We start from the raw sequence: 13,018 nt of genomic DNA on the forward strand, positions 1-13,018 counted from the left end.
TGCATTATTCTATCAATGTATACAGAAGACACCGTGATTTTGGTGTTTAGTGGAGAATTAGTGTTTAATGTTTGGCTGTTTAGTTTAGCTCTTCCTTCTAAGCTACAGCAGATGGTTGGAAATGTACAATGTTATTAAAAACACATAAAACCTTTAATAAAAGATAGTGTATATATAAGCTAGAAACAATCACCTAATTCAAACTAGTAATTTCAAAGCTCAAGGTTAAAACGTCAAGAGAAACACTTGGGAATACAAGTTTAAGTGGAACTGAAATGCTATGAGAAAAAGAGGTAACATTCAACATTCACTAGAGAATGAAATGCCGCTTGAGAAAAAACACAGAACTTCACATATTAAATACAAATTTGGAAGGGTCTAGATGATCCTAATGATTTTAGAAAGGATGTAACACTTTGTTACTCTAAACTTATTTTTAGGTAACATTTGTCTTTCAGAAACTGTAGGGCAGTTAAGTAAAAAATACAGAATGGGAGGAAAGTGTGAGCAAATCAACTCCATCAAAACTGACCTTTGTATGGTAAGTGTGAATTTCATTAACTGTATCCACCAGCCATGAACAGTTCACTGGAGACCCTTACATGTTTTTTTCTTTGACAGCAATGTTGTACCAGTAACACATTCTGCTTAGTACTTGCAACTTGTACATGAGTTAAAAGCTGAATGCACAATTATTAAGAATACAGCAATACATATATTTTCCAATTTCCATCTTGGCAATGCCAAGAACATCTATGAAGGTGCCTTTCTGTGACTTCCAACTAGTTCCAAGAAAATAGTTCAGAACTGATCCAAAATTCCCTAACATACTGGAGCCCAGCCCTAACTCCACTGAACCTAGTTTTATCTTCTTTCTCCTTGAATTTTCTTCTGATGAGCCTATATCCTAGCACTGACTAAGCAATATTATGGCCATCATTTAAAGTACTAGTTACCTTGCAAAGTAGTGTTGGTAACAGTAAGTAAATTGTCCAGCAAATTCACATTAGTTGTAGATTTATTGTTGCCATGTTGTCACATGCTTTATTCTCATAAAGATAAATCTCAAACAATTCAAGCTCTTGTGGAGACCATCATATTGAAGTATATCAGCCTCCTGCACAATGAACTAGGTAAAATGGTATCAAACAATCTCTTTTACCCTATCTTTATGCCAAGTCAGAATGTTTCACATCCTAGGAAAATTGTTTCAATGATTAATTGTCCTGTTTAACAACTGTGACTTATTTGCTATCTGAATTTGTCCAATTTCAATCTCAAACAGTTGAGCTCAAAACTTTTTATATCAAAGAGCTGTCAATCAGGAATCTCTCATGTAGGCAAATATCCAATTATTTAAGTTGTTTCTTAATCTTCTCATGATTGTGACTGTAAGACAGAGTCAAGTCTTTCCTGAACATTTTCTAGGAATTCACTGTTTGCTAGCCATTGACAAAAATGTAAGCTATTTCAACAATTTTCATAATAAGGTTGAATTTGTGAGGTGATACTACCTTTATGTCCTATTTTTTATGCTTTCTATGCACCAGGGATACCACATACTCAACCACTCTCTTTATGAGAGCAAAAATGCTTCAGGATTTCAGTTGCGTATTAACTGATTTCTGTTTAGTATGACTCTGTGTTCCTTTCAAAGGCAATATATTCCAAAATAGTGCCCTTCAACACTGTAATAAAGAGCCTAAGCTAGCCAGCACAGTATGGAAAGATTAAAGAATCCTTTAGGTTGGGAAAGTTTCTTCATTCAAAATTATCTTTATAACTTTTTGCTGTTATGTTTGAAATAAGTATAAAGTGAGTTTCTCCTCAACTTCCTCTCAAAAAGATATTTGATCAATAATAATTAATTTATTAATTAATTTAAGCCAATAAAGTTCAAACTTCTAATTAAGCATGTTACCAGTGAGAGAGTCAGCAGATTATTCCAATAAGTTCTTGTTACAAAGAACTTTCATCTTCATAACAAACAAGAGGAGAAGGAAGTTTATTAACCCTCACATCAGAAGTTTTCGACAGTAAATGATGTACACAGTAGAATCCAACAGAATTTAATCGACTACTCACATGCTTGCAATTATGCAAAAGCTTAAATAAATGTCCAAATTACAGAAGAGATTTCTTTCAGATCTAATTTAGTGCTCACAGAAAAGGTGATGTTAATGAGAATTCATCAAAATCAGTAAGTCCAGTTTCAAGAAAAATAGAAAAAAAAATCACCATAACACTCTTTTACACAACTTTAGTAATCAAATATTTTAGCAATCTTCTAATTTGTTCATAGAAGACCTTCTCAGAATTTCTGCAATTAGTTATATTAAGATGCAGCTTCATTATATGGATTTAATGACTAATTAAACCCACTTCCCAAAAAACATTGGGCACACTGATATACATGCAAAAAAACCATCCATTGTTAGATCTTGCAATCAGTTTGCAATTAACAGAAGGCTCAAATGATGCCCAGTATTGAATCTTTGCTTTCAAGTTTTTTAGCCCTGCATGAAAACTGACCGCTGAAAACTAGATGAGAAGAAACAAGGCAAAATTACAAATAACCTCTTGAGCTGCAACAGCAGCAACAAGATTAATACGCACTAACTTATAGTTCCTGTAGGAAAGCAACAGTAATTCTTATTTGAAATCTCTCAAGTTTTAATGTGGGATGAGTTCTGACAGTTTCTCACAGATGAGGTTAACAGGAAGAGATTTTTGCATGGTATTAAAAATACAGGTAAACTTGGGGGGTGAAATTCTGATGACATATACAGTTATCTCATTCTACACATTTATGAATGATGACCACCACAAAGGCATCAAAGACGTCCACCTGAAGACTTAGAGCTCCCACTTTGATACTTAAATAAGTGCATTGTTATAGTTCAGAATTCGTAAAACACAGAAAAAAAAAAAATAAGCTTGATGAATCTAGTTGAACTTTTGCTTTGTTTCCAGAAAAGGAAACACTAAACTCCATTTGATATACAAATACTCTTTTGAAACATTAAATCTCAACAGCAGAACTTGAATTTTCCAAGGATGAAGAGGCTAAATAAGAATAGTCTATATCAAGATACTGACTTTCAACTTGAAACTACATTAAAGTTGTCCACTTCCTATATCCCTGAAAAGAGGATAGTTTAGTATCAAAGTCTACAACAAGAGCATTAAAGAGTTGTAAGAAACTGTTTGACTAGAAATTTTGCTATACTTCAGTTAAATTCGATGTAGTAAGGAAATTCTGTTTCTAAGGAAATTCTGCCAGTTACCCTGATACTGCTTCTGTTTTTCAAATGGCAAAAAATTAAAAGGACAAAATAATATCAAGAACAGTTCAGAAGAAAATATGAGGGCATGAGGGTGAGGGGACAAGCATTTAAGTGTAATGCCTGTAATAATTTACTTGTGGATTAATTTTTGATGATGAAAAGTGAAGGGGATCATCACTTGCGGCAGAATCACACAGAAAATGGGAACTTAGTGAGGTATCAAGTCAAAGAAAGGGGGAAAATATTTTACAGAAATAAAAATAAAGAAACACTACTTCACACCACTATTATCCCAAAAATCTAACTCACAGGGGAAGAGCACATTTACCAGAATAACAAGCAATGTTAACTGATAGTAAACTCAGACTCCATTCTTTTCCTTCAAGTGTCTTCAAGAACTAAAAGGAGTATTTTTTGGAAAATGGCATCAAAGATGTCCTATGAAGCTGATTTCACAGAAAACTTAGAAAACTCACAGTAAGCCCCACAGAGCTGTGTAAGGTAGAAAAAAAAAGGATGACAAAAGGGAAGAGAAGAAATACTCAAGAAAACACTGATCATCTTATTAAGAATGGTAGTTAAAGACCTGAGAAACCAGGGTCTTCATTCATTTGAATGAATCTCCAAGCTCAATCTTCTGTCTTTGGCTGTTTGGAGTGTGATGGGCTTATAACTGAGAAATCATATGAAAACACAGTTGGGAGTAGTACTACTGTGGGGAAGTGCACCCTGCAGAGTTCCAAGACTTTTTGCTTGTGCCTTTTGTTCTCAAAGCACAAGACTGACCTCTCCCTTCCATCAAAGAGCAGATTTCTGTGGACTTCCTGTGTCCTCAAATCAGACTTACTGTCCAATATAGACCACAGTTACTATATTAAACTCAGGAATTTTTCACTATCAAGCATCTTCTCACTCGTAAAACTTGCTCTGAAATTGATTGGTTACTTAATGCTCAAGGTTAAGACAAACTTTGGAAATTCTGTGGAAACTTTTAAAATCTTCAGGGCAGCCCTCAAATCCATATTTCATGGATACTCATAACTCTGTTTTTCAGAATTACTGGTGGGATTTTAAGGTGACATAGAAGATATACATATGGGAACCCTTTATTTATCCTATTTAGTTTTCAGAAAAAACACAACTCAGAGATTCTGAAGACTGGTGGGGCTTTAGTATTTATTTTTCCAGCAACATTAAGCAACACTTATTATGTTTTATACAATTTTATCGCTCAAGTATGGGATTGCTCATTGCAACTTCAGCTGCTTTAAAGAGAATCTTCAGTGTCCTTTTCCAGTGAGTCACAATATACACTGGCTGTAAGCACTACTAAAATGAGACAAAGATCAATTAACAGCAAAAAAAAAGAGGAAAAAGTAGGGTTTTTTTGTGATTATTTTTACTGTTTTGCCTTATAATTATTACAGTATTCATCATCAGTATTCAGTATTCTGCCATATTACAATATTTATGTGGCAGAAACTGGCATTAATGCTTGGCTTAATTGCTATCACATTTCATCTTTTTCAGTAAATACTTTCCTGTTATTTCTGTTGCTTACAGTCCAAACAACTCACACCACAAACTATTCAGATGCTTTAATTGCATGAACTTCATTTGAGAGACTATTCTGACAACAGTCCTTGTTTCCATGGGCTCAATTTGAACAAAATGTGGTTTCTAAACAAGGCCATGTGAGCTTCTCTAATTATTTTTTTTGGTAGAAGACAACAAAGATGTTAGTGAACATCTCTAAACTGAACTTCTGTGAGAACTGAAGTTTCAGCCACTACAGTAGTCAAAGATGACACTGTTCCTGCTCAGAATTTCACCATACTGGCCAAAAACTTACAATCAGCTAGAGACCAATGTAAAGCAACAGGAGCAAAAGAGTATTCTCACACTTGGTTCATGTTTTGGTGTTTACACCAACTTCTGTATTTTTTCAATAATTTGAAATTAATTAATATACATGAAAAATCAACAGCCTAGAAACAAAAAAGCTGGGTGTGCAGCTGCAGTGTTGTGACCCAAATGGACAGAGAGATGAACATCTGCTGAAGCAAAATAAGCTCAGTGGCAATGTGACTCTTTTACAAAGCATAAACCTTCCTGGAGCAGCAAGAAAATACTACTGAAACAAACAGACTCTAATCAAGCAAAAGTGACTTCTCCTGTAAATTTCATACTGGCATTAATAAATCTCAGAAAGGTTTCTTAGTACCACATTTTAACAAATACTATTTTTGGTCAGGTGAAAAGGGACAGATATCCACTGCCTAAAATGGCTTATCAAGCTCCAACTTAGAAAGTCCTTTCCATTTCACTAATTTGGGAACATAACTCTCAGTTATCCTTTGACTGACTGGGGAGCACAGGGGCAGGCGAAAGCAGTGTGAGTTTCACTACAAGCCAGGTGAAAGAAACCAGAACAATTAGCTCAGGCTTAGAAACAAGGTAGCTCAGAAGTTTTCTGTACCTCCAGTCACATCTCTGCTTCAGCTTTTATACATGTAGAATGAAAATAATTTTACTTTGACATATTTACTGTTAAAGGAAAAAACATGTCTGCTCTCTCTTTTTGCAAGTTTCCAAACAATTAGACTGATCATTTTCTTATCAAGGGGGGTGAGCCCCCATCAGTGTTCACAGAGCCTTGGAAACAAGGAGAGTGCACTCAGTATTACAGCCCACAGACAGACAACTTTCCTCTCTTTTGATTTTATCCTTTTTTGTGTCTACCCAAGGGCGGTACCAAAATGAATGGGACTACTTTCATAAGCAGCAGTTAAGCTCCTGCTTACGGGGGCCAGGTATTTGTGCTTTCTGTGCTCACAATAACCTTGCCTATAACGCAGCATCTTTGCAGCACCTTCTTTAATCAATGGATATCTGAAACAGAGCTCAGTCAATTAGGACACTGTTCTTTAATGCCTCTGAGTCCTTTGTCTGACAATGAATCATTGGTCCCTGATGATTTCTCATTTAAAGGTCTAATCTGCTATGAAGGACAGATAGAAACCATCTGGCTTTTCTGTAGAAAAGTAAGAGGCTTTTTTTGTTAGGAGGTGACAATGCTGAATCCATTAGCTACATCTGAAGAGTGATGGTGCACCTCTTCCTTACGCAAAACTGGCTACATAATTGACTCCAGATTTTAGTCATTACTACTTAAAATTTATAGCACTGGCTAATTTTACAATGCCCAACAATTAGCAATTAGCACTGCAGCTGTGCTAGAAATGGAAAAGCATGGAGCAATGGCAGGAAAAAAAGTGAGTGTAGCGATATCTTCATTGTATTATTAGTTATGCATTGACAAGTCAATATAATGATTTCAGCCCAGTTTTTTCCTGAAATCTGAGAAATGGAAAAGCATATGTGAAGAGTGGAAAATTTAAAGGCAATTATCTCAGAGGCCAAAGAAAAGGAGACACAAACTGAGGAAAATCCTCTGCTACTTTTCAATTTAATTCCATTTTGTGACATTTTTGAGCCAGGTTTTCAGAAAAGCCTAAATCAGAGAGTGGCAGTAGGAGCCAGTGTCATGAGCCATGAGATGAAGCACACTATACCAACAGCTTTCATTATAAATAACATGGAGAGGACAAAAGAAGATGAAAGCATCAAAAAGACAACTAATTTTAAGCTTTGCAGTTACTTTTTCATGGGCATAATCTGACAAGCTCTTTACTAAGGAACTAAACAAATGGGTTTATCCAGGTTTGAGGGTGGAGGCAATTTTGTGAAGTTGGTAATCCCTGTTTTCTGGGTTTTCCTATGGGGAAACTAGTGATCAAAACTGAAGTGAGGGAAGTGAGTCAGTGCAACAAATTTTTCTTCCAAAGGGGAAGTCCTAGCCTATTTTTCTATAAATACTGGGTAAACTCACTGAGTGATACTGTGTATACTCACTGCAAACAGACAGCTGGTTCATAAACCAGTTTTCCATATGCTCATTAAGAATAGTTGTGAAACTTCAAATAGAGCTTTGTTTATTTTCAGGTCAGTGATGACTCACTTATTTTCAGTCCAATTTCAGCTGTGAAAATGCATTATTAAGGTCAGCACTGATTTAATTTCTGAAAACAAATGCTATGCAAAGCAAGTAAGAGTGTACTTCCAAATTCTCATGTGCATAAATCTGTATCTTCAGGTGAAGCCATAGGGAGTTTCAGTTTCTTTTCATGCTAGCAAGAAAAAATTATCACTATTGCCATTTTTTCTGGTAAGTAAATCAGTTTGTGTAGTCTGCTGTCTTTTGTACAAGAAGAAGATTGTTGAAGTTCCTTCAGGGAGGACAGGAACAGAGCACCTAGATGTGCTTAGACCATCCTCTGCCAATAAACCATATAAAAGAGGTGCAGTCTACACTTATTTTACAGGATGTTGTGTATGACATTAGCTACTGTTCCAATTTTGCCTTCACTCAGTCTGTGTTTCTCCCAAGACATTTCATAACTTTTGGACCAAAACAACTCTTGGACAGTTTCCTACTGTTGGATTTTAAGCTTAATTATACAATTGAATTCTGTCAGTGAGCTCCATGGGATGTCCCACTGTTATTAGATAGTAGAGGATAATTTGGAAAAAAAAAAAAAAACAAACCAAAACAGTCTTTGCTCCTCAGGTTAGTAGTTATAGTCTTTATTTTCTGCACTCAGATTTTTCTAGGAGGTCTCATTCAACATAGCAGTATGAAATTCTTGAAAAAAAAAAAAAAAAAAAGTAATCACAAATGAAATCATCCAAGGCCTCACTAAACAGAACATGTTACACTGAAGTTTCCTTATGATCTTACTTGGTTTCTTTCTTTGACTAAAAGTAAGAAAGTCCTTCCAACATCTCTTGACTAGTCTCATGAATGAGTATGCCATTATTAAACACCTATACACTGCAGCAAATGACAATAGACAATATCAAGACCTGGAATATCAACTAGTGTTCTTTATTTTATTCTATCCAGCACTACCATATGGTAGGTGCAAATTTTATTTTTATTTAAAATATGTATATGATTACTAAAAATCTTCATTCTGGCTCTAAGACCACATAGATTATCTGCTAAAAGTTTAGAAAAGGGGAACACAAAATTTATTATAAATGCAGTTTTACACTGTTCTATAACCAGCAGGCAGACACTTCCTTCTTACCCACTGGTGGGACAGGATGTCTCTTTGTGAAGACAAAGATTAAACTGGGAGTTCAGTTACCATCCAATATTGTAATGCTTTCACTTTGAGAAAGCAAAATTATGGCCATTAAAGAAAAGTCTTTCTTTAGCAGTAACCTTTATAATGATTCATGTCTATTTCATAATAGCAGTATAGCTACACCTACTGAAAATACTGAAAAATCAAAATTCTTTATGACAAACGGACTGTTTGACAAAATAACTGCAGTGTAATATTTCAATAAGCATTATAAGATATATATTTACTACTTCAGTAAGCTCTGTAAAACTCTGTTTTGTAAAAAACTCTTTTTGTAAAACTCTGTTTTACAAAAAAGGAAATTACTCTCCTTGCAGTTTAATCATCAAACTAGTATTCTGATTAATCCAAACTGAAATACAGTTAACATATCTTGTTGCCTGTAAGCTCAGAGCCTGACTAGCTCCAGGTCGCTTAAGCAAAAGAAGGGTTCTACAGGAAAGTAAGTGTGAGTGCTGCCAATACAGCACCAATGAGGAAAATATTGGCTATGAACTTCACCTCTACTCTCCACCAGGACACCTTCTTAAATACCGAAACATTGGTAAATCTCCACCTTTGTCTTCTGTGAAAGTGATACCCTGGTTGAAATGGCTATTGACTTGTCTCACACATCAAAGGTAATTTAATTTTGCAGGTCAGTCCAAAATGGATCTTTACCTAATCTGAGTCTGTTAAAATATATATAGATTTTCTGCTAAAGCTTTAAGGAAAAAAATAAAAATCAATTGAGATGCTGAAAGCATTTATTCAATTTTTCTACAACAAAGTACAGTATTACCTTGTTAAATGACTGAATCAACTTGCTACTCACCCCAAGAGAGGCAAGGCACCTTGTTCCTTTTTTTATTAGTTCTAACAAAGCTTATAACTGATTTCAGATGAGCTTCAGATGGGCTAATGGGTATTTAATACCCCAAGCAAGTTTTCTAGCACATTATTAAAAAAAAAAAAAAACCCAAACAACAATGACCTATTCAGTGTAATACAAGAGGTTAAGATGATTCTGATCCTAGCCCATTTAAAGCTATTTTGTGGTTTATCCCTTTAAAGTGAAATGAAAAATTGAGAACTAAAGAAAACAATTACTTTCACAGGAGCTTTGAACACTGTCATAAGCATCCAGCAGATCATAGTATCAACAACTGCTTAATGGGAGGCTCCTCTGCTTACCCACTCTTTAGGGATCCTGTGATGACGTATTTTTTGTGTACAAATTTAAGGAGTATATTTAAAGGACAACTTTGAACCAAAAAGACCAAACTGTCAACAGGGTTCAGAGACAGCTGAGCTGTCAGGGAAAAAAAAAAAAATTATATAAGATAACAAAACTTGAGAGAGCTGAACAATTTGGCTATCCTCCTGACAATACCTTACTGTGCAGGTTTTGGGGTTTTTTTTAAAGTAACAAGCACACTCTACGTTAATTTAAAAGAACCTGGGGAAGTAGGATCTTTCCCTCTCAAAATGATTTGCATTCCTTATCAGAAGCACTTTTCTTACTGCTTCAGTTCTATCTGCTTTCACATGTTAAAGCCTCTATGAATGGACAGCCTGGAATCTCCCATGATGATAAAAGACACAGTTTACTGAGCAGCAGCACTGTCAGAACTCAGGAACCTAATAACTAATTGCTGCATTTGATCTCACAGTGATCCGTCATGTAACAACTAAGCTCGTGTTCTTTCCATGCAGTGAAAAGCACTGTTATTTCTACTTTGTAATGGAATTTAGAAGTAACCACATGGATCTAATTCAGTGTTCAGGTGGTCAGAGTGTGTGCTGGTAATGCCACAGCTGTGGGTTTGATCCCACATGGACCACTCAGTTGAGAGCTGGACTTGATGATCTTTGTGGCTCCTTTCCAACTAACAATACTCTGTGATTCTGAATTTCCTTTTGGATTCTGCTGCCTTCATTGATCTCCAAGTGTATGCAATACTGTTATGCTTTACATAATCTTGATTTTTAATTATTGTACATAAGTGAACTGTAACATACTTCTCAGCTGTAGAAAAGATTTTCTGGCTTTCAATTCTGTACCTTGATTTGTTAAGTCAATAAAATTATATTGAAAATTTACAGAGAGTAAGAGTTTTAGAAGAGTCTGAAATACTCAACTACTCTTATATTAAAACCATCCTTTACAAGTATTTTACAGAGCCCAACATACCATTATCATAAGTAAATGAAAGCATATACCCTTGGACAGCATTTCTAGGGAGTTTTCCACCATAAAATGCAATGCCAAGATATTAATAAGAAACACAGACATTGCATGTTGATTAGCAGCAAGTATCAGAAGACTCTTGCTAAAAAATATCACAGCTCACAAGAACACATTCAAGGCAAGGATGAACAATACTGTCACATGAGCAACCTGTCCTAGTGGAAGTGGCCCATGGCAGGAGGATGGAGTGAGATCCTCTTTAAAATCCCTTCCAGCTCAAGCCATTCTGGGTTTTGTGACGAAATGACAGGTAACCCTAGACCAGTAATGAATAAGATTAAAATGCGCCATAAGTCTAAAACTTATTGGTGCAAACATTAAAAACCAGCATTTCTGAAGTTCAATGAAACCACTGGCTGGAGCTCCTGATGACTTTTTCAGTCAAGCACAAACTTACCCCAAATTGGCCCCACTCTACCTTTTGATGCATACTTCAAATTTTACTAGGATTTATGGGGCATTTATTAGTAAACTTTGCAATATAAAATACCTTCCCCCTCCTTACTGTATTCACTCATGTTTCCAAGGGTAGGCAGAGCCAAATGCATCTTTATAAGAATGAAATTCTTAAGACACGACTTGCATACTGTTGGAAAGGTCTCTTCCTTGAAAAGAAGATGTCTCTACAAAAGTGTAGGTACTTCCAGAACTTGGCAGGTATTGAACCATTTTAGTTGCCTACTTTAGGCTTTTATTTCCCATGTTCTATGTAAGTAATCTACTCAATCTGTAGGGCATTTAGGTATAGATGTGAGGTTCAAGTATTGATAAGAAATAAAAAATATTCTGTAATTTTCTCTGGAAAACAGCTGAGTGGAGGAGGATTGTCATCTTTACCACAAAACATAGCACTTGTGACTAGCTTAGTTTCCTGGATATGAAACTGAAGAGCTGCGAGAACTCTTTGTATTGATTTGAAACTAAGAAACTCTAAATAGAAAAGCCTGGAACCTTGAAGAGAAAAGGAAAAATCTGTGCAAGTCACAATTTAGTATTCCTCAAGGAAATTTTATTAGAACATGAAGTATTTATTTGAAGATTCTGAATCTCTGCTATCATAGCTTATTGAAAACAGTGAAGAATAGCCTATCTGAAAGACAATCCACCACTTGAATAAAAATTACAGTGAACTAATTTCCATTGGATACACAGGCTCCACAAAGTCTTTCAGAGAATTAAAACAGATAGCCCTTCACTATAAATCAGTTTATAAAAACTCCCAACATTTGTCTAAAAGGTAAATGTAATGAAATCTAGATGGATATGTATCCAGTATTTTTCATGTCAACTCTTGCTCAAACACCAAATGGAGAATGACTTAAGCTAGTATAAAGGACAAAGTCAGAATTATTGGACACAATTCTGCCTTCCCAATAAACAAAAATTTCTTGTTGATGAAAATAATACCAGCCTACTGGTTTTACATCTTTAGTAGACTGGTTTTATAACTAGAATAAGACTGGTTTTATAAAACCATCCATATCTTAAAGGGTTCTAGACTAAATGAGACAATCTTTCATGATATAGTCAATATTGACTGCTTCACTTTTAAGTTTGATAAGGTGGAAACACTATTTTTAGCTAAAGTACCCATTGGAACAGAGTGCTAGAGCAGAGTGTGCAGCATTACATGGTGATGACAAGCCATTCTGTATTCACAGGCAGATGTGCTAAGTGTTCTCCAAGTACACTCTTATATCTTTAACTTCAATGAAGAAAGAAATTGCTCAAAGTTTATAAAACCAGAGCAAGTATTTTCAGGTGAGACACAAATAAGCCATCATCACAAGTGACTGAAATTTTTGTAATGAGATGCCCTGGGTCACTGGAAGACAATGAAAGCTTCACAATTACCTTTTTTACAGTCTTGTCAGGTTCAAGAGCAATATCTGGAATGTTGGCATCCACCATGAGGGAAAATAAATTCAAGATCAAGTTGGAATACCTAAGCAGAAGAGCAGATTAGATAAAACATGTTGTAAACTGTATAAAAGATATTTTGTAAACAACTTAATTTAAGAACTCATCACCATCTTACAAAGAACTGTTAATGCTTCAGAGATCCATTTTTAATATTAATTGAAAGTATTTATGTTAAAGAACACAAGATACTGACATACACTATCAAAGTTTAACCTTCAAAATCTCTCAAACTGCCAAAATTGAATAAAATACTCTGATTTTGTTATAGTTTTCTAAAATTTTCAGAACATTTACTCAGAGACACATAAAAATATGAGACAAATATAAACTCTGATTTCATATATTTTAGGTTTTAATGCCATTTT

General features: G+C 35.1%; 1 protein-coding gene across 4 annotated transcripts in view; it reads right to left on the reverse strand.

The window, feature by feature from the left end:
* The window catches only part of PIK3C3 (phosphatidylinositol 3-kinase catalytic subunit type 3), a 64,722-nt gene that overhangs the window by 4,770 nt on the left and 46,934 nt on the right, over positions 1-13,018 (reverse strand). For all 4 annotated transcript variants that reach the window (XM_021538922.4, XM_077790059.2, XM_085567451.1 and 1 more), the window contains one exon: positions 12,585-12,675. In XM_021538922.4, the coding sequence (XP_021394597.2) occupies positions 12,585-12,675 (91 nt within the window). The remainder of the gene's footprint in view (positions 1-12,584; positions 12,676-13,018) is intronic.

Source organism: Lonchura striata, chromosome Z (assembly GCF_050655825.1).
Source record: "Lonchura striata isolate lonStrDom1 chromosome Z, ASM5065582v1, whole genome shotgun sequence".
In the NCBI taxonomy this organism is placed as follows: Eukaryota; Metazoa; Chordata; class Aves; order Passeriformes; family Estrildidae; genus Lonchura; species Lonchura striata.